Here is a 27,849-nt window from a genome sequence, read left to right on the forward strand (position 1 = left end):
GCCAGCTGCATCGTGAGTGACTTCACTTCTCGACTTCCCTACCAACCACGCACGGCCGTTCTTTGGGCTGTCACCAGCAAGCCTCATCACGTCTTGAGCTTTTCTCCTGTCTCCACTGCCGAATAGGCGGCGGCCGAAGACCACACACCTGACATCGTGGGTCCTGTATGGTTGGATCTGCAACGCAACCCGGAACTGGATCCATCGCTTGTGCATCATCGTATGCGCATAGCCGCGAGGCTTCGAGAACAACACTTTTGAGTTTCTTCTTGCTACTAGCATCATGTACGTCTCCCCATCATATGGAGACCCTTCAACCCCGCCCACTGGTGGTTTTGAAAAAGACAGCCTCGTCGACGAGTCTTGCTTCCAAAGAAGACACTACTGACTCAGCACGCTTTTCCAGGAAGTTCGGAAAGCACATCCAGAAAAGGCAACTGGAAATCCCAGAATACGCCGCCAGCTTTGTCGACTACAAAGCACTCAAGAAGGTCCTTATGCTTTCCCTGCTATCGAGGCTTCACTAATCATGAATTCCGTAGCTCATCAAGAAACTTAGCGCTACACCAGTGATACCTCCACAGAGCGAGGGTTTTCAACATGAATCCCTGGATCCGCAATCGTCTTTGCAGGCAAACAAGGCCACTTTCTTCTTCCGAGTGGTAGGTCTTTGTGCCAGCGACATATACATAGGTTCTTACTTGATGCACAGGAACGTGAGCTCGAAAAGGTCAACACATTCTACCTACAGAAAGAGGCAGAGGTATGTTCTACTCATTGTGTGTGGGGTGCTCAGCGCTCACCTCTGTCGCAGTTGCGTCTGCGCTTGACCACGCTTCTCGATAAGAAGAGAGTCATGCAACAACACCCGCAGTCTGTCTCCAAGACATCCTCGCGATATGTTGCCCTCGAGGAGGGGCTAAAGCAGTTTAGCATGGATCTTAACAAACTTGAGGTGATTGGTCCGCACACACTCGGGGCTGCCCCCACTAACCTGACTTAGCAATTCGTGGAAGTGAACGAAACAGCCTTTTCAAAGATCCTCAAGAAGGTTTGATACACCCACTCTCTGTCGTCAACGGCCTGCTAACATTGCCTAGTGGGACAAAACATCCAAAGTCCGTTACCATCACCTGCGCATCACCGACATTGGCTGACTCCATACCAGTCAAGGGAAAAGCAGCTTTACCTCGCGCGCGCCGTCGAAGTCCAACCATGCTTCAACCGAGAAGTCATCAGCACGCTTTCCGATCAAGCAACCCAAGCACTCCTTGATTTCTCGGGATGGGCTGAAGGCGAAGGAGTACAAGCCCCTCATCCCACAGCCGAACCGCGCGTCTCCGAACCTGCTTTCGAAGCGAAACTCGAGCTCGACAACCAATTTGTGCAAGCCATCAACACCGCGAACCAAGGCAAGATAGAAGAATGCCTCGCTCGTCTGTCGACCCTCCCCGATGCAAGCGACCACATCTCTCGAGCGTTTCTCAGCACCGTTGCCGAAGCGCCGGAGTCTGCACTGCGAATTTTGCTCGACTCGAACCTAGTAAATCTCCAACAAGAGGATGAGATCAACGAGCGAAATTGTCTCCATAAGTCGGCCATCAGCGGCAGGATCGAAGTACTCAAACTTGGCCTATCGAGCAACGTGGATGTGCACGCGACGGACGTGTACGGCAGGATACCATTGCATTACGCCTGTATGCATGGATACGTGGAGCTGGTGCAGGAACTCATAAACGCTGCTCCAGAAACAGTGAACTTTCGGGATCAGGACAGCTTCACGCCCCTGATACATGCCATCGTGCACTCAAAGCTTGCTTGCGTGGAGATACTTCTTTCGCGAGGTGCTGATCTTACGCGTCTGGGTCCTGGAGAGCATGTGCCGCTCAATCTCGCATGCCAATATGCATCGCTAGAGATCCTGGAACTCCTTCTACAAAGGTCGGCAGAGATGCTTTCGGATGCGGAAGGGCTGTTCCCTCAACACTTGGTGGCACGATCGGGCAAGACGCCAGAAGCCTTGTTGATGCTGCGGAAATACGGCGCCGACCTCGACCAGCCAGACAAACTCTATCAATGGACGCCACTCTTTCATGCTGCGAGCGAGGGTCATGTGGAGTGTCTTAAGACACTACTTCAATGTCAAGTCGACGTAGACATTGTGGATGAGAAAGGTCTTTCCGCCATGTACTACGCGACATGGGAAGGGCATCTAGAGTGCATGCAGCTACTTGCTTCTGTTGGACGCGGTGTCGGGCTCATGACACAGAAACAGGCCTCGCCTCAAATATCCTCTCAGCTGTCCAGCTCAATGCCTACAGCCATGGATATTGAAGGCGATCCTGACGGTATTCCCGAGTTCATCCTACCACCACCGATCATACCCTTCCGAAGATATGGCCACAACTTCCTGGACACGAAGACGTTCGTAGTCATCAACTTCGAGAAGGTGGGCAAGGATGCTATTCGATTCTATGACGAATCGAAGTACCCTGCTGCAAGGCTTACCATCTCTTCGAAGAGCTCCGATCTTATACCACGCAATATCCTGCTGCCCATACAAGATGAGTTCAAGGTAATCTCTTTCCAGATCGAGAATCTCGATACCTTCTCTATCGACTTCGACGTGTACCCTACGATAGGATCAAAGGTCATCGCTCGCAGTGTGGCTTCTTCAAAGGTATTCACGGAGCGTTCGAAAAGCACGGGCCGATGGCATCTCGAACTGTTTGACCCAAGATTGCGAGCCATTGGCAGAGTCACCTTCGACTTCCAAGTGGTCAAGCCGTTCCACGGAATTCCGCTCGAGATTACACACTTTGCAACTTACTGGAAGGCTACTAGTCAACTGGATTCACAGCCTCATACATTGATCACCGGGTCCAGCCTGTCTGGTGAATACGTACGCCTGTTCGTCCAACTGACTGCAGATGGCATACCGGTGCTACATCCGAGATGGAAGGTCAATCATCACGGGCTAGAAGTTCCGGTCAACATCCTTACATATGCGCAATTCGCTGCGATCGGCGTCGCGCAAACAACCACGGCTGCAGACCAGCTTGCTGCGGAACTCGGCAACAACGGTTCGATCAACATACCAAATATCTATCAAATCATGGCGTCTTCGTTCATTACGCTGAAAGATGCCTTGTCGGCACTTCCGGCCCACATTCATGTGGAGCTGCACGTTCTCTTCCCATCCCGGCTCGAAGAAGAACGCCTCAAACTCGGCCCCACGCACGATATGAACACTTTCGCAGACAAGATCTTGTCTGTAGTCTTTGAACACGCGCGTCAATTGAGGGAGCAAGGCGCGGGCGAGATAGACGGGACACTGAGAAGTGTGCTGTTCAGCTCCTTCAACCAGGACATATGCACGGTCATCAACTGGAAGCAGCCCAACTGTGAGTTCAATCATAGAACAATGAATGCAACAGATGCTAACATTGAGATAGATCCAGTTCTCCTCTGCAACGAGCTCGGAGCCGATACTTCGCAGTCGCCTTCTGGAAATACAAACATCATTCAGAGCAGCGGCCGCACGACAACGTCTGTAAAGGAGGCTGTGCAGATCGCTAGAGACAACAACTTCATGGGCCTGATTTGCAGTTCACGTTTACTGGTGAGAGAAGTACGACTCAATACGCAGTTCCCTGGTTCTAACAATGACTAGTCACTCGCTCCTGCTCTGATCGAATCGATCAAAACAGCCGGTCTGGTCCTCGTCACGGACATCACCGATTCCCCAGCCGAAGATGCTGCCCAACCCGCGAGCCTTCATGTGGCAAATCCGCGTCGACAGAACACACCCGACGGAGTAGATGGCTATCTCAAGGGCAACGGCGTACTTTGCTTCAATGAAACGGTCGACATGTAGACAGGGGTACGGGATGATGGTCAGTTTGATGGATCGGTTGTGGGCACATGGGTGAACGGGTAATGGTGATGCAGTTCAGGCGTTGCGCAATAGACTGGATATCTCGCGGGGGAATTACTATACCAGTAGAGGGAAGGGTGTCATGGTGCTTTCACTAACAAGTAGTAGCTGGTAGACGGCGTCTCTTATCCGGTGCAGCTGGTTGTGGATGCCGAATATGTTTTAAAGGCGCGCGTTATGTTAGCGAATTCGATATGCAAGTGAGACTGTTCAAGCAGTACCGTGTCTGGGCAAGGTGGTTTAGCATGTGATGGGGCTCGGCAGTGTCGATGGTCGCCGCAAACCGACAAGGGTGTGGCGTCCCGGTTCCGATTCGCGCGACGCCTCCATCGAAAAATGTCGAACGACGACATTTGTGGCTAGAAGCGCATGGTCTGTTGCCGCTTGTCGTTCGCTTTCGCATCTCTGTCTGAGCGCCCTACTCTCTGCAGTGCTTGGACCCTGCCGACCATGGTATACACATAATGTCGACTCTGAGCGCCCTTACTAGTCCGCTCCTCCGAAGGACGTGGACTTGCCGAGCTTGTATACGGTCCCAACGACACACGACGCCGCAGCGACAAGGCCTATGGCAACAGCGAAACACGTCGACCGGGTACAATGCATTCTCGACCCGGCTTGGAGCGCAGAGGACGTTTGCAAGCCAGGCCAATGAGGCAGCCAATGCCACGGCCACAGCTGCGGGGAGGGGCTCAAAGGGCAGCAAGAGGAGGAGACGACTGCTGATAACTGGAGGCGGAGTCGCAATCGGCGCAGCTATCGTCACAGTCAACGACGATGCCAAACACGCCTATGTGGCAGCGCAGCGCAGCTACAGGGTGGTTGCGACGCTGGTACTCAACATAAGAGAGTATGTGCCTGGTGCAATCCAATTGAACACTCGATAGCTAATACACCTGTTCCCACAGCTATCGCGACATACTCAAGCGTGATGATGAGCCCGACTACAACGAGCAACTCAAAGCCTGCCACCTCCGATGCGCCAAACGTACACTCCGCACGCTCGAGAAGAACGGCTCCATCTTCATAAAGCTGGGACAACATCTGAGCAGCATGAACTACCTCTTGCCGAACGAATGGTGCGATACCTTTATACCGCTACAAGACCAATGCCCGATATCCTCCTTCGAATCCATACAGGACATGTGCCGGCGAGACACAGGTCTGGAACTCTCAGACTTCTTCTCAGAGTTCGAGGAACGGCCTATAGGCGCGGCCTCGCTGGCTCAAGTGCACCGCGCAACAGTCCGTGAGACTGGCCAGAAGGTTGCCGTCAAGGTACAACATCCTGCGCTGGACGAATGGGCCAAACTCGACCTCGCCTTGACAAGCTTCTCCTTCACCACGCTTAAGCGCTGGTTTCCCGAATACGATTTGACCTGGCTATCCGACGAAATGCAACTCTCTCTCCCACAAGAACTCGACTTCGCCCTTGAAGGGAAGAACGCTATGCGCGCACGTGAGTACTTCTCCCACGTCCGCGATGTGCCCGTCGTCATACCTAAAGTTCTCTGGGCCAAGCGCCGACTGCTTGTCATGGAATACGTATCTGGATTCCGGACAGACGACCTCAAGAGCTTGGACGAACACGGCATTGATAGAGATGAAGTGTCGGCAGCCTTGGCTCGGATATTCAACGAGATGATCTTTGGCAGAGATGCACCACTTCATTGCGACCCTCACGGTGGAAACATCGCCATTCGACACAACCCCGCTCGCGGAGGCAAGTCCAATTTCGATGTTATACTATACGATCACGGTCTCTATCGCGACATTCCCTTGCCCCTGCGACGCAACTACGCAAAGCTTTGGCTCGCCGTCTTGGACGCTGACGAAGCTGGTATGCGCAAGTACGCCTATGAGGTAGCAGGGATCAAAGAAGAGCATTTCCCTCTATTCGCGTCGGCAATCACAGGAAGAGACTATACCGTGCTGGCGAAGAAGGAGAGTGGCACAGGTGGCGTGATGACGAGCAGGACAAGTGAAGAAAAGAAAGTCATCGGAGATGCTTTGGGAGACGGGTTGATTGAGAGCCTGATTGAGCTGCTTGGACAGGTTCCGAGGGTGATTCTGTTGATTTTGAAGACGAACGATCTGAGTAAGTCGTGCCACTATTCTCCATCAGACCTCGATACTGACTATTCCTCAAGCGCGCTCTTTGGACGAAGGTCTACATACACGCCAAGGCCCCATGCGCACTTTTCTCATTCTAGCCCGGTATGCTAGTCGTACGGTTTACGAAGAGAGTTTGGACAACCTCAACGGCAGCGTGCTTTGGCCGAGCAACTTCCTTAGCTGGCTGGGCGCGTGGACGAGACACATGCGAGTCGAAATGCAATTGAGTGGATACGAGACGTACCTCAAACTACGGGCGCTGCTGGGTATGCAGAAGATTGAGATTGGGGATAGTTTTAGAGAGTAAGACGATGAGCGTGGAGTTTGGCGTGATAGAGATTAGATTTCAGCATATGGTTGCATTGGAGCAGGTGGATGGTTCGCACTAGATTAGGTGTACAGCGAAAAAAGTTCATTCTGAAACTTGAAAGTCATGTCTAGATGGGCACATGTGGCGGTGCAGCATTACAGTGAACTGACGGCAGTACCCACTCGGCCTGAGCATACGGCAATACGGAACAGGCGGGACGTGATCTGAGCTGGACCATACGTGTGGCGGTGCCGTTTATCCAGGAATGTGTGGCCTTGCATGTGGCTCGCGTCTAGACGAATGATAGTCTTGGTGTTTGACTGGTGGTTTGCAGTGTGTTTGAGGCGAGGTCGGGTGATAGGGTGCAGCTGAGGCGTCGCAGTGAGCGCCCAGAAGCTCGAAACATGTACGGACAAGACCAAGAAAACGTAGATGGGACTGGAGACAGTTCCAGCACCATGTGCGGCAGCAGAGATGTGGTCGAGGGATACGCTGTTATTTCGGTCCATGGATATGCTAGCGGGCGGTGACAGGGAGGTCGGGCGGGTTTGACATCATCGATGCCATGCGTCTCGTGGGCAAACGCAATCCTGACAGACACGCGTTCGCCATCCAGACAAGGAGTACACCTGCCAGGACTCTTGTTGCTACTATTCTGAACCCAATTCCCCGTGGAAAGCATATATCGCGAGTCGTTCGGCTCCAGTTGTCAGCAGTTCGCATCGGTCTCCCACCAGGCGGGGCAAGCGCCAAGGCAGCACAAGGCATCCTCGCGCAATCGCATCGTTCACGCCGCAGCGCTCAACGCCCTAGCCGCCGGGCCTGGACAGCAGAGACAGAGGCGGGATAGCGACTGGCAGCGATTGCAAAGGATTGTATAAGCAGCTGCCATCGCAGGCCGGGAGCTCTTCGGGCAGGACCGTGAACGCCCGCCGCATTTGCCTTTGTAGACTGCGCACGGCCGCCCTGGCACCGCACAGCCTCCTCCAGTACCTGTACTGCAGCACCCTCGTCGCTCCGCCGCAGCCCAGAGACGCCATACATCACCACCACGACGGCCCTCCGCGAAGAGGCCCCCCCATACCACCGCGAGCTCTGAGAGCCGCCCCTCGACCGCCGCCTCCAGCTCCCGCTCTCCCGCACCTGCGCGCCCTGCTCGTGCGCTGCATATCCGCGCATCATGGACGGCGCCGGCCAGCCCAACCTGCGCATCACCAGTACGTCTGACCTCCCGTGACCCCCGAGACGACACTGACACGATGCAGTCATCGCCGCCGATGGGCTCTACAAGCGCGATGTGTTCCGTATGTATGCCCCCAGCCAGGCCCATGGCGTCACGTCGCTCATGCATGTGCTGCAGGATTTCCGGACCCCTTCGCCGTAGCCACGATCAATGGCGAGCAGACGCGCACCACGAGCGTCATCAAGAAGACGCTGAACCCCTACTGGAACGAGAGCTTCGACATGTACGCTGCCCCGGGCCCGCCCCTCGCCTCCCACGCTTTCGCATGACGCTAACACACGACACAGGAAAGTGAACGAAGAGAGCGTCCTCGCGGTTCAGATCTTTGACCAGAAGAAGTTCAAGAAGAAGGACCAGGGCTTCCTGGGCGTCATCAATGTCCGCATAGGGTCGGTGATAGACCTCGACGCGGGCGGGGATGGTAGGCCTGATCCATGCCGCTCCTGCACTATGTGCTAACAAACCCTCAGAGATGCTCACGCGCGATCTCAAGAAGTCCAACGACAACATGGTCGTCCACGGCAAGCTTATCCTCAACCTCTCTACTAACCTCACCGCGCCCATCAGCCAAGGCGGCCAGAACGCCACCCGCCCGACCGCATCCCCGCACCCATCCGTAAACGGGGCTCCTGCTGGCGCTGTGCCAACTCCACAACAATCGACGACAAACCTCCACCCTCCTGACGTATATCCCGGCCAGCAACGACCATCAGTCGCAGGCCAACCCGCTGCCCAGCGTCTCAGCCAAGCGCCTCCAGCAGGCACGCCAACCGGCCCGCCCGCTGGACCTGGTCCCGCGCCAAATGGAGCAAACCCGGCTCGCAACAGCGGTGGTGCATACAGCGCCTTTGAGGATGCGCAAGGAAGACTACCGAATGGCTGGGAGCGCCGTGAGGACCACCTAGGGCGAACCTACTACGTCGACCACAACACCAGGCAGACCACCTGGATCAGGCCAGGCGCAGGCTTCAACGAAGCAGACCAGCGCCGAGATGTAGCTGCGCAGACTCAACAGGAGCGCATGCGACATCAGAACCGCATGTTGCCCGAAGACCGAACCGGAGCCAACTCACCTACCCTCACTGAGCGCCAGCCATCGCCGCCCGCTGGCTCAGCCAACGCCGCAAGCATGATGGCGACTGGAGCGACTACTGCTGGAACAGGAGAGCTCCCGTCTGGTTGGGAGCAGCGGCATACCCCCGAGGGCCGGCCATACTTTGTTGATCACAACACGCGAACGACAACATGGGTGGATCCGCGCCGACAACAGTACATTAGGATGTACGGTGGTCAGGCCGCGAATGGAAGCACAATCCAACAACAGCCCGTCTCTCAACTTGGACCACTACCATCTGGATGGGAAATGCGCCTCACCAACACGGCCAGAGTTTACTTTGTGGACCACAACACGAAGACCACCACGTGGGACGATCCGAGATTGCCTTCTTCGTTGGACCAGAACGTACCTCAGTACAAGCGCGACTTCCGTCGCAAGCTCATCTACTTCAGATCGCAACCTGCACTGCGCATTGTCAGTGGCCAATGTCACGTCAAGGTGCGCCGAACGCATATTTTCGAAGACTCGTACCACGAGATTATGCGCCAGAGTGCTGCCGATCTCAAGAAGCGATTAATGATCAAGTTCGACGGTGAAGATGGTCTGGATTACGGAGGTCTTTCTCGAGAATTCTTCTTCCTACTGTCCCACGAGATGTTCAACCCCTTCTACTGCTTGTTCGAATACTCTGCGCACGACAACTACACTCTTCAAATCAACCCTCATTCCGGCATTAACCCCGAACATTTGAACTATTTCAAGTTCATTGGTCGCGTTGTTGGTCTGGCCATTTTCCACCGCCGTTTCTTGGATGCCTTCTTCATTGGAGCTTTCTACAAGATGATCTTGAGGAAGAAGGTCGCCCTCCAGGACATGGAGGGTGTTGATGCCGACTTCCATCGCAACTTGGAATGGATGCTGTAAGTTGAGTATCTGGTTTCAAGTTGACAGGTGCTAACAGCGTTAGGAACAATGATATCACAGACGCTTTAGAGCTGACCTTTGCAACCGACGACGAACGTTTCGGTGAAACCGTCAGCATTGAGCTGAAGCCCGGAGGTGATGACATCGAGGTGACTAACGAGAACAAACACGAATACGTTGAGTAAGTAACCCTGATCTTGCTCTGTTCCAGATTCGTGCTAACCGCTTAGGCTCATTACCGAATGGCGCATTCAGAAACGAGTTGAAGAGCAATTCCAGGCATTTATCACCGGATTCCACGAACTCATTCCTGCGGATCTTGTGAACGTCTTTGACGAACGTGAGCTCGAACTGCTCATCGGTGGTATTGCCGATATCGATGTCGACGACTGGAAGAAGCACACCGATTACCGTGGCTACACCGAGAACGACGAGGTCATCCAGAACTTCTGGAAGTGCATTCGCAGTTGGGACGCTGAGCAGAAGTCCCGTCTCCTACAATTCGCTACTGGTACATCACGTATCCCCGTCAACGGATTCAAGGATCTGCAAGGTAGTGATGGACCGAGAAGATTCACGATCGAGAAGGCTGGTGAGCCCAACCAATTGCCAAAATCACACACATGGTATGATACCCATCCAAGTCAATACGCGCGTCAAATACTAACAAAGTGCTCAGTTTCAACCGTCTCGATTTACCACCGTACAAAACGTTCGAAGCACTCAACCAGAAACTTACAATCGCTGTTGAGGAAACCGTCGGTTTCGGACAAGAATAAACACATTGCTGTCCAGGAGAAGCCGTGCGCGTTGACTGCAGTTGCGGTCGAGGAAGTGTGGAAGACTACTACATGGCGTTGTCGTCCTTGTACAAAATCTGCGAAAGGAAAGGAGCATCATTAGTATATGGCGAGAGCACGCTCCTTGGGATGGTATATGATACTTGGTTTTTCAGAACTTGTCTCTAATCTGGCTCACCTCCAGTGTATGCGTGGGACATATTTGCATTGCTTGCACGTGCGCATGTGGCGTTTTGGGGTTGAGAGAATTGGAAGTAGGATAGCGCTTTTCTTATATGAGCGCTGCGTCAATCGAAGATGATGAGGTATGAAAGGAGTCTACGTGATATTTTGATATGTCTGATGTATGTTGAATTGGTGTGTGCTAGGTTTCAGTTCATACTTTTTGGTGACATGATATCGTTCACATGAATCTGAGCAGTCTGATGGCCTTTCGTGGAGGCAATCCGGAGGAACATATATCAGTCCACCGCGGCACGGCACATGATCTTTCAATGTAATTTCCAAACTCATCGGGAACTCATCTACATGTGCCAGCCACGGGCCTCAAGCGTATGGATAGCGAGATTTGGGGAGCGAACGCCCGTGCTTGCCGATCAGTCACCACGATGAGGCTGTTTGTTGGACAACAATTCCATCGACGCTAGCATACAACGAAGAACCGCAGCGTCTTCGGCAGAAGCCGAGTTATGGGTACGGAATGCATAGCAACATGTCATGAGATGTGGGTTCACGATGTATAGTTGCCCATGTTAAGATCTCGCAAAGTCCGGAGATGCGCCATAGATCGTTAGCTAGCTGCAAGCATCGAGCCATAGAGGAAGGGGCGCAGTTCCGGCGGCCGTATTATAGCCTCTTCTTGGCGCCCATCCCCTTTGCAACGGCTTTGATCCCCGTCGCTGGTTCGTGAAGTGACCAGCACCCTGGCGTTCATCATGCCCGCTGGCCAATTAACATCCTGACTCGGGTAGCTTCGACAAGCGAAATGCAAGCTGCCTCTGTTGTGGCTTTCCTCCGGCGTCGTCTTCACTCCTTGCACCACCACACGCCCACGCAGGTTGCCGGGCACTGCTGTACTTGCATGTGCCAGCTCAGCTGCGTCCTACCCACCTCTCCTCGAGCGGCGAAGGAAACAATAGTGGATACAGCAGTCAAGAGGCAAAAAATACGCTCTTGGTGCATTGAAATCCCTAATTTTAGTTTTAGGAGGGAGGAGACAGCGTCCGGCGCGCTAAATCATCTCTCTTCCGCTATTATCTTCCGAGCCTGGCACACACTAAGCGACACGGCGTTAGCCCCGTGTCTTGAGCAGATGCGCGGCAAGGGGAAGCACTGATGCTTTTTGTCTGTCGCCTTGACTCTCAGTCTTGGTACTTCCGGGGAAAGGGGATTAAGGTTATTGGTTTTGTTTGGTGTTTGACAAGAGGGGATTAGGGATTGCGGGTTTCCCGAGGGGTGGAAAGTTTAAATCATGGCCTTTCTTTTACTCCCCTGTCGTCGCTGTCTCTTCTCTTCCTCTTCTTCTTCTCGTCGTCGCACTCCTCGAAGTCTATCCGTCCTCCTACCTTTCTCGGTGATATTCACTACTCAGACTACGATACCCACCATTCGCTTTGGGCATCAACGGTTTTACAGCTTAATATCCTTTTAATTTGAACCGACTTCCTCGATATCTATACCTACTTCATACTTCCGAATCCAAACGTCGAATATCAAGATGCGTTTCATCACCGCTATTGCCTTTGCCGCCACTGCCAGCTTCGTTGCTGCGCAGGACAAGTGCGACGCCCAGAACATTGTCGACACCTGTGTCCAGGGCTACCAAGGTCGTATCGATGACTGCAACAAGAACGGCAACGACTTCATCTGCCTCTGCGACGTCTACCGTGACGTTCTCGTCTGCTACAACAACTGCCCTGGTAAGTCCATTCATTAGACAAGAAAAGAGCCAACGGATTATCTAACCCATTACTGTAGACTCCCTCGAGAAGCCTCCCGTCCAGAACACCGTAACCTCCTACTGCGGTGCCGCCGAGCCCCTCCGCGCCGCTGCTTCCTCCTCCATGGCTTCCGTTGCCAGCGTCGCTGCTACACAATCCCACGCTGCTGCTAGCGCTACCAGCGCCATGACCAGCGCTACTGGCACTGGATCCGAGTCCGAGTCTGCGCCCAGCGCGACTGCCAGCAGCTTCGAGGGTGCCGGTAGCTCTTTCGGTGTACCTGCTGGTGCGGCCATTGTTGCCATGTTCGCTGGTCTGTTGTAGAGTAGCATGTTCGAGAGATGGACTCGTGGTTCGTGTAGTTGTGAATAGGATAATCTTTAATCGGGGATACGAAGTGTTGGCGATTGGCTGGATAACCTGGACTGCGTGCGTGAGTGATGTGTGTCGTGATGTTCGTCCCATTGTTGTGGTAATCGATGCTTTACTATATTGGTCCCTAAAAGATGGGTCGATACTTTATGACTTGCACAGGAAAGTGTGATGCGAGTAACAGGGTTGAGAAGTGAACATTATCTTGTATAAGGGAAAATATAAACAGGTCTGCGGACTACAGCACCACAAACACATCCAAAGTCGGGAACCTAACGTCAATATAGACTCTAGAGTGTTTAAGTTATTTCTAGGTTAAAGTGGCATGATGTAGGTAATATCTTGTAGAATTTGAATATGGATTGATCATCTAGGCTCTATATTCTCAGTAACCCTTATTGCAAGGAAATGACACGCCCGTACAGCTAAATACTTCCTATGCTCCTCGCTTTTGCTCAATACCGAAAAGATATGGCTGCCACCGAAAGAAACAAAACGCCATTTTTTCATGCACATGCAACTCCAACACCACTTGTGTCAACACATCTACTCCTCTTCGACAACACGGCCCCACTTGTGATCCTCCATACCGTCGCTACCCCACATGATGCCCTTGAGGGAGTTCTTGAAGTAGCTCGCGTACGCGCCAGAGTCGCCCTTGACCATAGGGACCTCGATATCCTTTCCTCGGAAGTGGATCTGGCTAATAGGAGCAACGAACCACGCCGTACCAGCCGCGAAAGCCTCGACAAGACGGCCCTCCTTGGCCGCCTCCTCAATCTCAAAGACGTTGAACTTGCGCTCAACAACCTCGAGAGTCTCCAGATCGGCTGAAGGGGAGGAAGAAGTGAGTCTTGAGCGGGCGAGTTCTAGGATAGACCTCCTTGTTACACCGTCGAGGACAATACGCTCGTTGAGGTCAGCAGTGACAAGCTGTAGCTTTCCTTCCTTGGTCTTCCAAACGACGAAGAAGTTGCTCGCGCCTGCCTCGGTGATGGTGCAGTCGTCGCCGAAGAGCCAGAGGATCTGGTGGTATCCCCGCTTTCTCGCTTCGCCTTGGGCAACCAGCGAGGGACCGTAGTTGGCACCAACTTTGGCGTAGCCGAAACCGCCGGGCCATGCGCGGCACATGTCGTCTTGGGAGGCGAGCAGCTTGATACCACCGCTCATGTCGCCCATGGGTGCGAAGCAGCATAGGATGACAAACAGAAGAGCCTCTTTCGGTCGCTCAACACCGAGAGCGGGATCGGAAGCAATCATGGTGGGACGAATGTAGAGGAACTGTCCAGGTCGGTCCTTGGGGAGCCATTTGGCACCATCGGTGGCACAAAGCTTGACAATGAGCTTGAGCAGTTCCTCGGGGTCGAATGCGGGGAGAGCGATACGGTTCGTGGACATGAGCATGCGGCGGCAGTTCAGGTCTGGGCGGAAAAGACGAAGTTTGCCGTCGTATCCGCGGTACAGCTTCATGCCTTCGAAGCATTCGGTTGCGTAGTGCAGGCATGAGGCTGTGGGTGCGAGAGAAAGCGGGCCGTAGGGCTTGAGCTCAGGTGCTGCCCAGCCAGACTCGACAGTCCATTGAGCTTGCACCATGTGGTCGGTGCAGACCTTCTGACTGGCCATCTCTGCTGAACCTACAGCGGGAACGGAGCGCGGGGTGCTGGTGTACGTGCAAGAAACCTTGGAGGCATCGAGTTCAGCGAGGGGTGCGTCGACGACATCTTGGCTTTTGCTTGCGGGCTCGTTTGGTGGTGTGGCAGTGATGGAGTTTGTGAGCGATGCAGAGTCGATTTGTGCTGGGGCGTTCTTCAGAAGCGCAGATTTGATGCCGTCTTGGGTGAGTTCGGTAACGGTCTCGATATGGTTCGGGGGTGTGACGGCGCTGGGTGCCATGATTGCTGTGTGTAAGATCGGGTAGTCGTTAAGCTGTCAATTGAGATAGTAACGGGTAGACACAGAATCTACGATTGCTTCTGTAGGGTAGGAGAAGTAAGTAGTTCAATGTGGAATGAGAAGACGGGTACCCTGACGTGCTCTTATACAAAGGCCTTGAAAAATTTCGGTCAAGAGTCACACGCGTCCCTATCACACGCGCGGGAGCAAACCCACCTACCCGAACGATCCATCGATGTAATGTCTGCCCAGCCGCCTGCGGATTACGGCGGCGGTCTAGTGTGTTCCCTTCAAGAATGCAAAGATAAAGGGTTCCACTTGCAGCCGATTTAGACCCTCTCTCCAGAGAAACCAGTTTGGAGACTGATTGCGCCCATTTGCCTCTTCCTTCTATGACATCAAACGTCTTTCCCGTTGGTTGGACATCACACAAGCAATTTGCCGTCGAAGAGGGCGCCGAGAGACGCGACTTCCAGAAGCCGTCGAAACCGGGGTCGTGACGTTAGCGTACCTGAGGACTAAGGATGCGCATGGCGGGCGTAGGGCGTGTGTGCCGAGCCTGCGGTATCCTTGTACCTACCGCTAGTATCCGCGACCAGTTCGCGCGTCCGATCCCCGGACATGGAGATGGGGGATTGTATAACATAGCGGTGCAATATCGGGCCTGTTCAAATGTCGGGGTAGCACGAGTGACGATGCGTAGTATCTGCGATGTCGGACTGAACCCTCAGAAGCATGAAGTTGGAGTCCCGTGGGAGAGGGCGAAGTAGCTCGGTAATCAGCGGTACAAGCGATGGGGAACTTCACCGCAGGGAAAAAATGCTCAAGTGACCTTTTCAAAACAACAGGGTATCATATTCTACGACGGCCATGCCGATTACAGTCTTTTCAATGGCGCTATCTACCGAAGCCCCGCCACCACCTCTATCCGTCGCAAAGTGAACTTCACGATGCCGGAGATGACGACGGATCGCTGACCTGACTCGCCGCCAATGTCTGGCTTGCCCTCAAGCTATCGATGCCCTTCATGATGCCATCTGCAACCTCGCCAACTCGTCCTTCAAGCGTGCTGAAGTCCATCCTGCTGATTGCAGCATTGATTTGTTCCGTTACAAGTTCGTCCTGCACGACTTCCGCTGTAACCTTGCCCTCCGTTCTCCAGTATTCCTCGCGCACGCCTCGCAACGCTGGATCGCGGTTTACCGAGTTTGTAAGTAGAGCAAGCGCGCGCATCTTGTTGAAGGTGTCTTCGGACGTTCGTGTGGTTGCTTCGATGCGTTCGGCGATGGAAACAGGCTTGGCGAGCCAGCGGTTCGTGCTTGTAGCCCAGAGGACAAATGCGAAAGCCATGTCAACCACTGCGAAGGTGACGTAGCGTAGAAAGCGGACACGCCAGTAGGCCGAATCAATGTCTTGCACATACTGTGCGCGCTTGTTGAGCGTGATGTCGTACGTGCCCATGTACCACACTTCCACCACCATCATGAGCAGTCCAACAATCGTTGCATGTGTGCGGAACCGCGAGCCTTCGCTTCCCACAAGCGATGATGTCGCGAGACCAAGAACCCCTAGTTGGAAGATGTGCGACGTGACTATCTTGGGGAGCGAATACAGGAAGTGGTTTTGCTGGTCGTTTCCGTTGGCTGTGGTGCACCAGACACAGTTCAACAGCGTGTCCGGGCCATATGCCAGGTATAGCAGTTTGTTGCGCACACTCGAGGTGAACTTTGTCCGTAAGGCGTCGTCCTCGTCTGTAAGCGGCCGGAGGTGGCGTAGCCGCGCAAACAAGACACTCGTCTCGGTTCGTATGTGGCTCTGTGTCTTAAGAAATATGTTGTCCGGTGCGAACCGCGACAAGGAAAGAATGAGGCACGCGACAGCGCTCGCGAAGAGCAAGTTCAACGCATGCTGGACTCTCGGGGGCGTCGGCCGTATTGGTACGCTTCGTCCGGTCGCGCGCGCGAGGTTGACCCAGTCGAGGACGCGGGGTATGAGGAAGGGCCCGAAGATGATGAGGATGGAGTGGACATTCTGGGGGAGAAACGTCAGGCGCGGGATGACGACGTAGGACACGACCAGCAGCACAATCGAGCGCACGTTGAACATTGTGGGTGTCGCGTTATCATGGGCGAGTCGGCGAGGGCTGTGGTGTCGCTGAGGACATGTGTCCTCGCATTCGACCAAACGTGTGGGTGACGTGTGAGCGTCGGCGAAACTGAAGCGCGATCACACGTGTTAACGCGCTAGTATTGAATCCCCAACTCTCACTTATCTGTCAGACCTCATCACTCACTCGATCCAGAATTGTACAGCTTCACGTTTGAATATTCGCAGACCTTTCCTAGGAGTCCAATCTGTCGTCACGCTTATGTGCAAGTCCGATCAAAGGCTGACAGCTTCACGACCTTCACAACATGTCCGTCGTGATAGCTTGGATGAATTTGAGCGATACATTACAAGCAGAATTTCTGTATTCCTGAACTCCCTCGCTATTGCATTACTTGTATCTATCGTAGTAGCCATATATCGCTGGGAATGACTGATCGCCTCACAAACACGCAGAAGCAGGCTACCAGCATAGATCAATTCTCCATCGAAGATGTGCCGGTTGCTCGCGAAGACGACATCCCAGACATCTGGCCCATCGAGTGGGAAACAACTAAGCTCGATTCCGCACTCGTACTTTTCCACTTAGCACAGTGCGACAAGGCCCTCGACGAGAGCGCATGGGACAATCTTGTGGTGAACTGGACAAGCGAAGATATGGCGGCCGTCGAAGCGCTCTTCCCAAGGAGAACATGGCCCGAGATGTTACCGTACCCAAATCTAGTTGCTTACGCACGATACGTCAACGGATATTAGACTTCTCCATGGAGAAGTTGGCTCCGGATCCCGTGTGTTCTAGCTGTAGCCTGACAGAAGGGGGTTGTAACAGCTTCGTTGAAGAAATCACATTATCCACTGCTGAGAGATGATAGCTATATACCGGGATTCGAAGATGCTCCTTCTACGTACTCGCAAATAGCTCACAAATGTATTCATCTCACATATGTCCCTCCTCCACAAATCTACCCTGTATGGGTCTCCTATTGTCTCTCCCAGGAGATCCATGTGTTGGTGACTGAGCATAGAAATGTGCTGGAGTGTGCGTAGTGCTGATGTTGCGGGGTTGTTCGTCGCCACTATATTGAGTTCCTGTCGGACTTCCTTGGTTGTCGGGGAACAAAGGTGGAGAGTATTGCGCACGCGTCGATGGACCGCTGGGTCGTGGGTAGTAGATTGGAACCTGCTGTTGAGGCGCATCGCTCGGAGACTGTCGTGCTGTGGTTGGAGTGGGATACGAATGTTGACCGTCTTGGTTCTGTGCAGAATGAGGATATTGAACCTGGGTGCTCCAAGGACCTGGCGGAGAGTTGCGAACGTCGTCGGTAAAGAATTGCTCTCCAGGTGGTGACCGACCTGTGTGCCCGCCTTCAACAGGAGATATGTATGGGGGAGCGTGACCGTACGAGGGAGGGCCTTGAGCCGAGTAGGGCGAGTTGTAATCGTGGCTAGCGGAGTGTGAGTGTTGTTGAACATGACCAGGATAATGAGCAAGGGCGATAGAACCTGCCTGGTCGTGCATGGAAACATACTTGCTAGCATCTGTGTCGGCCATTTCATGGGGAACCGTGGTGGCAAGTTCAGCAGGTGGGAGACTAGATGGAGTCTCGGCCTCTTTCTTCTTCAAAGACTTCTTTCGCCGGTGTAAGCAGAAGAGTATGAGGCACAGAATGACGATTAGTGCCACCAATCCTCCAACTGTGCCGCCAGCGATGGCTGCTACGTTTGACTTCTTTGAGCTTCCACCAGATGCTGATTCAGTGGCCGACGGAAGAGAGCGAGTTGCCGATCTTGCTGTGAAAGTAGGTTTGAGTGTATAGTAAGTAGCGAGATCTGGATGACCCCAGGTTGCTGGCGAAGTCTTTGTAGCACCTCCGGTAGGCCTGTTCTTATTAGCTGTGTCAACTTTTGATGATGGTCCGTCAAGACGTACCCGCCTCCAACTGCGGCAATGATAGGTGAAGGTACTACGTAGTCGTCTAGCTGAGGGCTAAACTTGTCCCAAAGCTTCGAGTCCCCACCGTTGTATCCTAAAACCATGTTGTGTTGTCCTTGTCCCTCGGGTGCATCACATTTGTCGTAGAGGGGAAACCAGCCGCCTATGACTAACATCTGCGCATGGTTGACGACGTTTGCGCTACAACCGCCGTGACCAACTTGAGAGGGAACATCATCACTGCTGAATACCTTGATCCATGTGAATGATGGAAGTGATAGGATGTAGACATCGTCGTACGCTGCTGCTTTTTCGAAGCCGTATCCACCATATAGGTATCTGTTGCGCGTCAGCATAACTCGATCAACATAGCGCACTTTGTATACTAAGTCTACAGAAGATACTGCAACAGTGGCAGCGTATCATATCCCAGCGATCTCTTGAATTCTGAGCAATCTTGGGGTACCTTGGGCTCCGGTGACCTTTCTTGTTTGTATATCGACGATCTCCAGAGCCGGCTTCAGGTGTTCCACAGCTGTACGACCAGAAATATGTTCTTACATGTTGAAAGACGACTGGTCATCGGGCCAGGTGACATCAGCACAGAATTGCCTCCGGGTGTCAGGTATATCGCCGGAAGCAGTCTGTGTATACCATTTCGATGAAGCCATGTCGTAGACATGTATGGTCTAGATAGATTAGCTGTGCCAAACATAACAGCTCTCTCGATGACATACACTCATGTTTGCCTGATACGACTAGTTAGCATGGAGACTTAGCTGGGGTTCCATCTGCACCTACTGCGTCAAAGCTACCGTTGCGGTACGAGTCTTCGATGCCACCGAAATAAACGAGCACGCCGCTATCTGAGACAGGCAGAAATACTAGTTGTCCTTCAGCTCTCCCGATGTCATCTGGACCGGTTGTATTCTGTAAGTCGCCGGTAGACATGTCAAATCGCATCAGACCGGTCGTAGCCATTGGGGGTCCAGTCCAACCGGGTGTTGTTTTGTTGCTGAGCCAGCCGCCAAAGTAGAATCCCAGTCCACGACTTTCGACTTGCGTCCCTGCGCCATACGATACTCGTTGCGGGTTCTTTTCGCCAATTGTTTCAGTAGTATTCCATTGGTTGAGAACAACATCGTAGGTCCACATGCTGAAATCCATGGGGCTAGTGCCTGGGGCAAACTCTCCTCCGAATTGATAGAAGCATTTGTTCGTTTCATCTGCCCAAGTATAGCCGCCTGAAACGGTGGGTATATGACCGGGCTTTGAGTATGCGGACTGCATTGGCATTCCCGCATCGACGGTCGAAGTGTTCAAATCACTGAACAAAAGCCAATCATCTGAGGGTCGATGGTTAGACAGCTGAAACAGAATCTAGAAGTGTTTTAACCTTCACTTACTTGAGTAGTTTGACCTGAAAGGGACTTGCCCTATCATACCGCCATCGATGTAAAGCCTTGAGTCGACCTGCGCCGTTGAGTGACCCCATCTTCGACAGAATCCTTTGACGGGATCATCCTGCTGTGATGACGACTGAGTGACTAGGCTAAGCAGAGCAAGCACGCCTGGAAGATTGAAGGCCATGATATGCATTCATGACGTTCCTGAACATGCACACGTGAGACGCAGGAAATGCGAGAAGTCTGTATTTCAAAGCAATGACAGCTGTAGGATGCCGTAGAAAGAGGGGCGGGCCGCAGACGTTAGAGTGGAGATGTGTAGGCCTGTGATTGTGCTTCACAGAAGGCACCAGGAGCGTGTAGGTGGAAGGTCCGCGATTGTCGTTCGTGGCGCACTTCGTTGGGATGCAATCCGGTTTACCGATCTGACTGCATCGTAATATTGCTAGGCGACCCTCTTGTCAGCCATACAAGCAGCGGTGGGACGCAGGTCGCCAATGGAGTCACAGCATAGGAAACACGAGTGATCTGCAGGCCCCGACAGAGGCGTCTGACCGAAGAAAGACATAGGTCTGGGTTAGAGTCAGCGAAAATGCGGCGCCGACCTGCCAAGTGTGCCCTGCTGCGACGAATACCGCGTGTGGCATGGACGACCGAATCAAAGCAACAGGTTAAGAAAATGCCGTTATTGGAACCAGTGGTCTGGCGTCGTACTCAGGCTGAATCCGAAGCCGCTTCTCAGCCGCTCTCTTGTCCGCCAATGCGAAGCTGCGTATCTCGCTTCTTGTGGAGTGACACAGGGTGGAGGCGCGGGGAGTCTTTCAGCTGGGTGTTCCAGCATTACTCGTAGCCATTGACCCCAACAGTCTAGATCCGCACGACAACGAACTTCAGCAGCAAACCAATCACCACGAAAGGTTGATTCCTTTTCCAGCTCCATGCAGCTTATGGTTACCAGTAGATGGGGGCGGACCTAGATACCGGTGACGGGTCAACGCATATAGCCCCCAGCGCCACGCATGATAATCATCAGGGAATTATCTCCGCCATGAATTCTACATCGCTTCATCACGGCGGCGTCGACATCAGGGTCTCAAGACCCCTGAGATTGGTGCGCAACGAAGTATGTTGGCCTAAAGCGAACCCGCAACCCCAATACCGACCGAAGTCGACGTGGACGAGTTGCAGGATTAGAACGGCTGTGCATTTCTTCTGGGTCTGCTCTGGAAAAGGCGAATCCATTTGTAAAGGAAGGACCTTAGGGTTATTGGAGACCGTTGACAATATGTGAAGAAAAGAAGAGCAGGAGCTTCGCGGAGAAAATTGAATGGCACAAATAATTTGCTTGGCGCGCTAGCGGCTTATCTAGCTCGCAATTCCCGTCCGTCTTCGCGTCATGACCTCGGGCGGGTTTGGCCAACAACACAACTCATCATCATTATGTATACTCCGCGGGAGATACTTCATATCACATCTTGATTTGTACAAAGGGCCATCATGTTCCAGTATCTTCTTAGAGTATTGCGTGTCTTGCTCGCGTCAACCAAGGTTCTCCATGCACCCCAAGAAAAATCACTAGTCGAACCATAATACCAATGATGCAAGTGAACAGATAATAATCGATAGCATGTATAAAGGCTTTCCGATATCGCAAGGGTACTGTCGTCTTTCCTTAAGAATCGTTCAGTATGTCTTTCTACACAGATCCTCAGCCAGATCAGTTCTTCGCAGGTCGACATCAATCCAGCTTCCACATGCAATCGGCCCAGGAAGGAGCGGGTCATCACGCCATGGTGTTCGGAACTTCTAATCAGCAAGCCCGGAGGTCTTCCAGAGATGGTACGAGGGTGCAGTCCCTATGTTGCGCCCCTAACGTACCCTCAATCAACACCTTCATGCCACGACCAGGACCCTACGGTACACCATGGTTTTCATCTGAAGAGACCCTCTGGTCACTGGGGCTAATCGAGCATGGTAGATTCAACAAGCCTGATACAGTCCTCTTGGCCTTCATCGTGGACTGCGCGATGAAGCTGTACATATGCGCCAGCATCACCCTGGACTGTCTAGAAAGCTTGACGGATTCGGAACTGGTGCACGCTATCATTGAAGCAGCCTACAACAATGTACTCGGACAGATACAGCGCGCTGACTTGATGAGCCGCCAAGCGCTCGCTTTCGGGAGATTTTACCTGAAGGCCATGGCGGACTTTGGAAAAATCCGGGAACGCTGCAACATCACGTTTGGGCAATATATCCAACATCAACAGACTCGGAACGATTTCGCAGCGAGATTCCTCATTTACGATAGTTATGGGGATGATGGCCTCGGAATAATTGAAAATGCTTTCAAGTGGGTATATGGACAGTCGCCCTCCGCAGTCGTCAACTACATGGAAGAGAGCATTACAGAGGACTCGTCCTGTCGCGATCCTATCTCGATACGACAGTGGGTCTTCGGATTCAACTGAGAATCCTCGGTAACGCAATTGAGGCCTCGTTCATACAAACCGTGGCCTTTCATCGACGAAGGGCTACGGTTGGAATTCGGTATGTTGTTAGTAATCGTCTGGTAATTAACCATGAGCAGCTCTTTTATTGACATTTGAAGGTGAGGGAGTTGACATGGCAGATGGCATGTCAAGACATGGGACGAGTACCGTCTAGTTGGTTGATGTTGGCACAGAATCGGAACGGTGATCAGGTGGGAGGAGGAGGAATAGGTATCATACAAAAGTCATTTGAACAAGAAGAAAGAAGAGGCGTACCAACAATAGAAAAGAACAATGCAAAAGCTTAGTTGACTCTATTCGTTTGGCGATTAAATTATTAAGAAACGCCTTCCCACCATGCTTAGAATTGGTCCAGTCCCAGACCCCCAGCCCACAGAAGCCAATATAGCGCCTCCGACTTTGATTGCCCATTATGACCCGCGCCAACCTAGGAAAAACTTGAACAGCCTGGAGCCTACATTGGCGCTGGGTCACCGCCTTTGCAAGGCCTTGGCTTAATGTAGCCTGCAGACCTGTTCAGTTTTTTTCTTATATGAGGTGGACCCATTGTGCTACGACTGTCCTTTGCCCACCGTCTACTTTCAATGCAAGTTTTCAAGTGCAGGTATACAGTTCTGGCCACTTGCCCAAATAACAAAATCTCTGTTCTGTCTACCCTGACTGCATGGCTTTGGTCAAGGCCAAACGCTTGCTGTACGGGCTCAGGCTGCGCTCTCTTTGTGGGGGTGGGGGTGCTTGCGCTGGCGGCGGCGCAACTCTGCTGTTCGCGACGGTTGCCCGATCGTCGAAACGGTTTCTTGCCGGTCCACGCGGACTGTCACGGGCCCGTCCTCCATTTCGTGCCTCGTATGGGCTACGCGATCGGCGTACAGGCTTGCGCTTGGAGTAGGGACTCGGGCTGCGATCGCGACTGCTGTGGTATGGCGAGAGTGACCTGGAAGGCTCACGATGTACTGAATGTGAGGCGCTTGGCTGGCCTCTTGGTGCTCCGTTTGGTGGGTTACGCTCGTCTGACGTATCCATGGGATCCGCACTCCCCGACCGCGATCTTGAGACTGACCGTCGAGCTGGTCGCCGCCTGTCTCTTTTTGCACTCCTGCTCCGCGACCGGTCGTTATCACTCATGCTTCGCGGCGCTCTTCCCCTGGCATTCTCATGTGATATCTGCATGCGCGCTGACCTGGATCTTGACTTGGATCTGGTTCTTCGGCGGCCTCGCTCACCAGGACTGAAGGAGCTCATGCGCCGCCGTGTGTTCCTGTCTGCAGTGTCGGATGCGCGTGAGGAGCGCGAGTCCATAGAGACCGAGCGCCTGCTACGCTTCCGCAGAGCTTTGTCGTGGTCCCCATGATGTCTTCGTCCGTTGTGCTTGTGTCGTGGGGGAGATCGCGAGCGGGAACGGGAGCGGTTGGTCGAGATGGTCGAGACAGAGTCGGCAGACGACGTAGAGAGTGAGCGCGCGCGCTTGCGATCCTCTTCCTTCTTCTTCAGAATCTCATCGGCGACGCCCTTCTTGCGCAGCAGGTCCTCGGGTACCTCGGTGGTGAGTTTAGGCTGCAGTTTGGGGTTGAGTAGTTGCTGTGTCCTAGAAGGCCGAGACTTGTACGGGCGTTCCTGCGCGGGCGCCTTGCACTCGTAGCTGTAGTGTCCTCTCTTCAAGCACTTCTGGCAGAGAGTATCTGCGGAAGCCTTGGAGCGGCCTGCACCCGGGCGGCGGAACATGGCGGACTTGGATGCGGTACAGGTCGAATCCAAAGGGTATTTTTGTTGGCGGAGTCCTTCGGTATTGCTGGTGGGAATGGAGGGAATGGAGCACGACGCGACTCTTGCGTCAGAGCAGCAGCCGGTAAAGACGCAATCAAGCCTCGCCAAGTTCAATCTTCTTCTGTCACTTTCGGCGAGGAAACGCGACGGGCCTTGGTCGCATGCGGTAAGGCGCAGCTTCAGCTTGGCCGGAGAATTGGGCGGAGCGGCATGACTAAGCCCGCCCACGGGCGGCTTCCATCATCGCTTCTCTATCCTTCACTCGCCTTGCGCTGCACCCCGCATAACAGCCCGGTCCCCGCCCGCCCTGTACTGCTCCCCGTCGACGACCCAATTCACCCGTCGTCTCTTGTCTCGCGCCCTACACCTGGGTGCTTGGCAGCTTCTTACACGCTAGACGTCCAAACTACGTCGTTGCAGGCCTGTCGTCAAGGCTACTTCACCTTGGCTCCCAGCAAACCCATACACCTCTACACTTTTCCCACGAATGTCGGCACACCAACATGTCCAGCTTTCTGGCTCCGGTTATCGCGACTTTCCTTGAGCACCCTATTTCCTGAAAAAATTTACGTCCATCACTTCGGTTAACACCACCTTCATTCTCGTCCACGACGACCCACGTACGGCGCTGAGCTTGGTGATTTTTTCGGCTACACCAGCAGGCGTCTGTCGCTTCATTCAGCAGCCTTACTGCTACGAGACTGCCTGAAAGCCCGTTTCGCCGTCCCCGCGTTTGGGCACCTACCGCGCACTGCGCATAGGCCATCTACGTCGCAACCTACCACCTATCTAGTCTTCTACCGTACCAAACATCGCCTCACAGCCATGGCATCTGCGACACCGGTTTCCACAGAACAAGCGCCTCCAAGGCCTCTATCGTTCGCCAAGGTAGGATTTCAACAAGCAATTTCCATGGGCGGTGTGCTAACAGCGCTAGGTTGCGGCTTCCGCCATAAAGCCTCAGATGTCGAAGGATTCCGCTCCGAAAGCGAGACCGCCTGTCGCGACACCCAAAATACCCGCAGTCGCCCAGAAGGCGCGCGCCACACCCATGCATGGCGAAGTAGCACCCAAAATACTTGCGGAAAGGCGAGAGGATATTGATGCGAGCAGCAGCGCTGAAAATGCCATATCGCAGCCCGCGCAACAGACAGGCCATGCTGAGCTTTCAGAAACACGCTCCACGGATGCAAAAGGAGATGTCCCCGATAGGCCTCAGTCTGCGGCTGTGGTAAAGGTGTCTGTCACCGAGGACAGCAGCACTCAGCTATCTTCATCAGATGGATCTGGGAAACCTCCCAGCATTGATGGAAAGAGTGTTGCTTCTGCGACAACATTTGCACTGGACGAGAAGGAGTCCTTACGCCCGGATGACAGTGCTAGCCTCAGGGCAGTCGAGGAAGAGGATGTCACGTCTCCGCCGGACTCGGTCGTTGCAGACTCCAGGCAGGGGTCTGATCATGGCGCCGCGCGTGCCTTTCGGGACCAGTTACATGAAATAGCTGTGATGAATCCTCAACCCCATCGAGGGGTTCCCGCAGGTCGGTTTCCGACGCTACCCAATGGTCCGCAAACATTGTACGACCCTAACCAGTCGCTGAACGGCGCGGGGCCCATGCCACAGCCTCTTGTCAACGGCATGCCTTCACTAAATGGTGTTCCGAACATGCCCGCCATTCCAGACGAGAAGTTGCTCGAGGCGCTACGGTCTCCACGTGATCGGCTGTTCGTTGTGAAGATAGAACAAGACTTCATTGATTTCATCAAAGACTCTCGGTATGTCATGCGTGGCGGATCTGCCAGAACTTCCTACTAACGGTACGCAGTGAAAACGAATTGTGTCTGCCGAACTGTAATACATTTTACAGGATGCTTGCTCATCGTCTTGCCGACTACTACTTGCTCGGCCATGTAGTTGACAACACCATGACGGGTGTAAAAATTACACGTACCCCTTACTGTAGAATGTATGTATTCATCAAGCTTCGCGTGCTCTGTTGCTTACGACTAGTAGTCCTCCCCCCGTTTCACAGATGGTAGATCCCGCCAAGGGCACCAATACACCTCCCGTAGAGCTCCCTGCTCGGAAGATCATGCGTCGCGACGATGGCAAATCAGGTACAAACACTGGAGCTAACTCGCAGAATGCCTCGAAGACGACCTCTGAAATGGGTGGCAGCGAGGGCAGCAACGATGGTGAAGGCAACAAAGACAAAGCCGCTCTATCCAGAGAGGAGCGAGAGGCGCGATATCGTGAGGCTCGTCAGCGCATCTTTGGTAGTGCGGAAAGTGAAGAGCCCGGCACGGCCGAAGCCAACGGATCTGGAGAGGACAAAGAAAAAGGGAAGGACATCTCACGATCAAGTTCAGCTGCCGGGAAGAAGAAACCCAAGAAGCAGCGTAACTACGACGACGACGACTTCCAGGCTCGGTCCCGCTTCAATGTTTACTACCCGCAACAGTACCCTGTGGCTACATATACTGGAGACAATGCGGTCTACTACAACGGCTACCCAGCACCTGCCCAGAACGCGCCGTATGCGACTATGAACCCTGGCGCATCGCCCCCGGCAACATACAGCAACCCGTATCCGGGCATGATCCCCCCGGAAGCGCAGTCACAGTATGGCTGGGCTGGTCAGCAGTACCAGGCTCCCAATGGGTCGATGATGACGTACCCCAATTATGGACAGATGCCGAATGGGTATGATCTATCAACGGACTTCCAGCGGGGTATGTCATCGTTCCAGAACGCTGGTATGCCCTCCCAGGTCACCCCAAAGATGGCCAATCCACAGATGGCGTCTTACCAAGATACCTATCAGCAACCTCAACATATGCCTATGAACTCAGGCTGGTCTCAACCAAACCAGCAGCCATCATTCCATATGGGTCAGGGCGCATATGGTGCCCAAAATGGTCCCGGCAACCGGCCAATGTCCGCACCTCACCAGGCACCTATGCCTGGCTACCCATATGGACAGTTCGCCTCAAATGCGTACAACGGAAAGCCCAACCGCAACCAGCACCCTCTTCCTGGAAGTTATAACCGGGGTCAGTTCAACCCGCAAACCCAAGCTTTTGTGCCCGGTGGACGTAACATGCCCTTTGGAATGCAACAAAACATGATGCAGGGACAGCCTCAGATGAACGGCTATGGTGGATACCAAATGTCTGCCCAGGCTTCTATGCCTGGACAGATGTCAAGACCTAACCCTTCCGCTGTCTCCACACCGCCGTTTGGGTCGCCTCAAAGTATGCAGGGAAACAACTCAGCCATATCCATGAACCGAACTGCTTCTCAGTCTGGTGACCCGGGTTCATCCCAAAGCAGCATCGCAAAGTATGGTACACCTTCACATCTACCTCGAAAGCCTCCAGCTCCTGCACCGGCCCCACCGTTTGCGCTACCCTCCATGACGCGAGTACCGTCATCAGGGATTGCTAACAACGCTCCTGCCATGCCCAATCGAGGCATGTCGGGCACCTTCAACAACACGACGAACCCTAATTAACGCTTCACGAAATGACCTTTA

At 53.4% G+C, this 27,849-nt stretch overlaps 9 protein-coding genes across 9 annotated transcripts; 5 read left to right on the top strand and 4 right to left on the bottom strand.

The window, feature by feature from the left end:
* Window positions 1-302: 302 nt before the first annotated feature.
* On the top strand, window positions 303-3,877 carry J4E79_008010 (uncharacterized protein; the record flags this gene model as incomplete). The annotated part of the gene is made up of 8 exons (XM_049356871.1): window positions 303-491; window positions 633-662; window positions 713-763; window positions 815-955; window positions 1,004-1,051; window positions 1,169-3,404; window positions 3,456-3,622; window positions 3,674-3,877. The coding sequence occupies 8 exons, from the start codon at window positions 303-305 to the stop codon at window positions 3,875-3,877; spliced, it is 3,066 nt and encodes a 1,021-aa protein (XP_049208718.1).
* Window positions 3,878-4,401: 524 nt separating this feature from the next.
* J4E79_008011 (uncharacterized protein) lies at window positions 4,402-6,359 on the top strand (the record flags this gene model as incomplete). Its single annotated transcript, XM_049356872.1, has 3 exons — window positions 4,402-4,787; window positions 4,846-6,035; window positions 6,088-6,359. The coding sequence occupies 3 exons, from the start codon at window positions 4,402-4,404 to the stop codon at window positions 6,357-6,359; spliced, it is 1,848 nt and encodes a 615-aa protein (XP_049208719.1).
* A 1,183-nt stretch (window positions 6,360-7,542) lies between these two features.
* On the top strand, window positions 7,543-10,365 carry J4E79_008012 (uncharacterized protein; the record flags this gene model as incomplete). Its single annotated transcript, XM_049356873.1, has 8 exons — window positions 7,543-7,579; window positions 7,628-7,666; window positions 7,723-7,828; window positions 7,893-8,026; window positions 8,076-9,582; window positions 9,630-9,767; window positions 9,817-10,212; window positions 10,266-10,365. The coding sequence occupies 8 exons, from the start codon at window positions 7,543-7,545 to the stop codon at window positions 10,363-10,365; spliced, it is 2,457 nt and encodes an 818-aa protein (XP_049208720.1).
* A 1,738-nt stretch (window positions 10,366-12,103) lies between these two features.
* Window positions 12,104-12,650, top strand: J4E79_008013 (uncharacterized protein; the record flags this gene model as incomplete). Its single annotated transcript, XM_049356874.1, has 2 exons — window positions 12,104-12,305; window positions 12,364-12,650. 2 exons carry the CDS (start codon window positions 12,104-12,106, stop codon window positions 12,648-12,650), a joined length of 489 nt encoding a protein of 162 aa, XP_049208721.1.
* A 594-nt stretch (window positions 12,651-13,244) lies between these two features.
* Window positions 13,245-14,591, bottom strand: J4E79_008014 (uncharacterized protein; the record flags this gene model as incomplete). The annotated part of the gene is made up of 1 exon (XM_049356875.1): window positions 13,245-14,591. The coding sequence occupies one exon, from the start codon at window positions 14,589-14,591 to the stop codon at window positions 13,245-13,247; it is 1,347 nt and encodes a 448-aa protein (XP_049208722.1).
* Window positions 14,592-15,536: 945 nt separating this feature from the next.
* J4E79_008015 (uncharacterized protein) lies at window positions 15,537-16,697 on the bottom strand (the record flags this gene model as incomplete). The annotated part of the gene is made up of 1 exon (XM_049356876.1): window positions 15,537-16,697. One exon carries the CDS (start codon window positions 16,695-16,697, stop codon window positions 15,537-15,539), a length of 1,161 nt encoding a protein of 386 aa, XP_049208723.1.
* Window positions 16,698-17,634: 937 nt separating this feature from the next.
* Window positions 17,635-19,797, bottom strand: J4E79_008016 (uncharacterized protein; the record flags this gene model as incomplete). The annotated part of the gene is made up of 4 exons (XM_049356877.1): window positions 17,635-18,577; window positions 18,628-18,969; window positions 19,192-19,319; window positions 19,432-19,797. The coding sequence occupies 4 exons, from the start codon at window positions 19,795-19,797 to the stop codon at window positions 17,635-17,637; spliced, it is 1,779 nt and encodes a 592-aa protein (XP_049208724.1).
* Window positions 19,798-23,200: 3,403 nt separating this feature from the next.
* On the bottom strand, window positions 23,201-24,271 carry J4E79_008017 (uncharacterized protein; the record flags this gene model as incomplete). The annotated part of the gene is made up of 1 exon (XM_049356878.1): window positions 23,201-24,271. One exon carries the CDS (start codon window positions 24,269-24,271, stop codon window positions 23,201-23,203), a length of 1,071 nt encoding a protein of 356 aa, XP_049208725.1.
* Window positions 24,272-25,138: 867 nt separating this feature from the next.
* J4E79_008018 (uncharacterized protein) lies at window positions 25,139-27,828 on the top strand (the record flags this gene model as incomplete). Its single annotated transcript, XM_049356879.1, has 3 exons — window positions 25,139-25,201; window positions 25,251-26,089; window positions 26,328-27,828. The coding sequence occupies 3 exons, from the start codon at window positions 25,139-25,141 to the stop codon at window positions 27,826-27,828; spliced, it is 2,403 nt and encodes an 800-aa protein (XP_049208726.1).
* Between the last annotated feature and the right edge of the window lie 21 nt (window positions 27,829-27,849).

This window comes from Alternaria viburni (genome assembly GCF_023758015.1).
Source record: "Alternaria viburni strain BMP 2772 chromosome Unknown scaffold_18, whole genome shotgun sequence".
NCBI lineage: Eukaryota > Fungi > Ascomycota > Dothideomycetes > Pleosporales > Pleosporaceae > Alternaria > Alternaria viburni.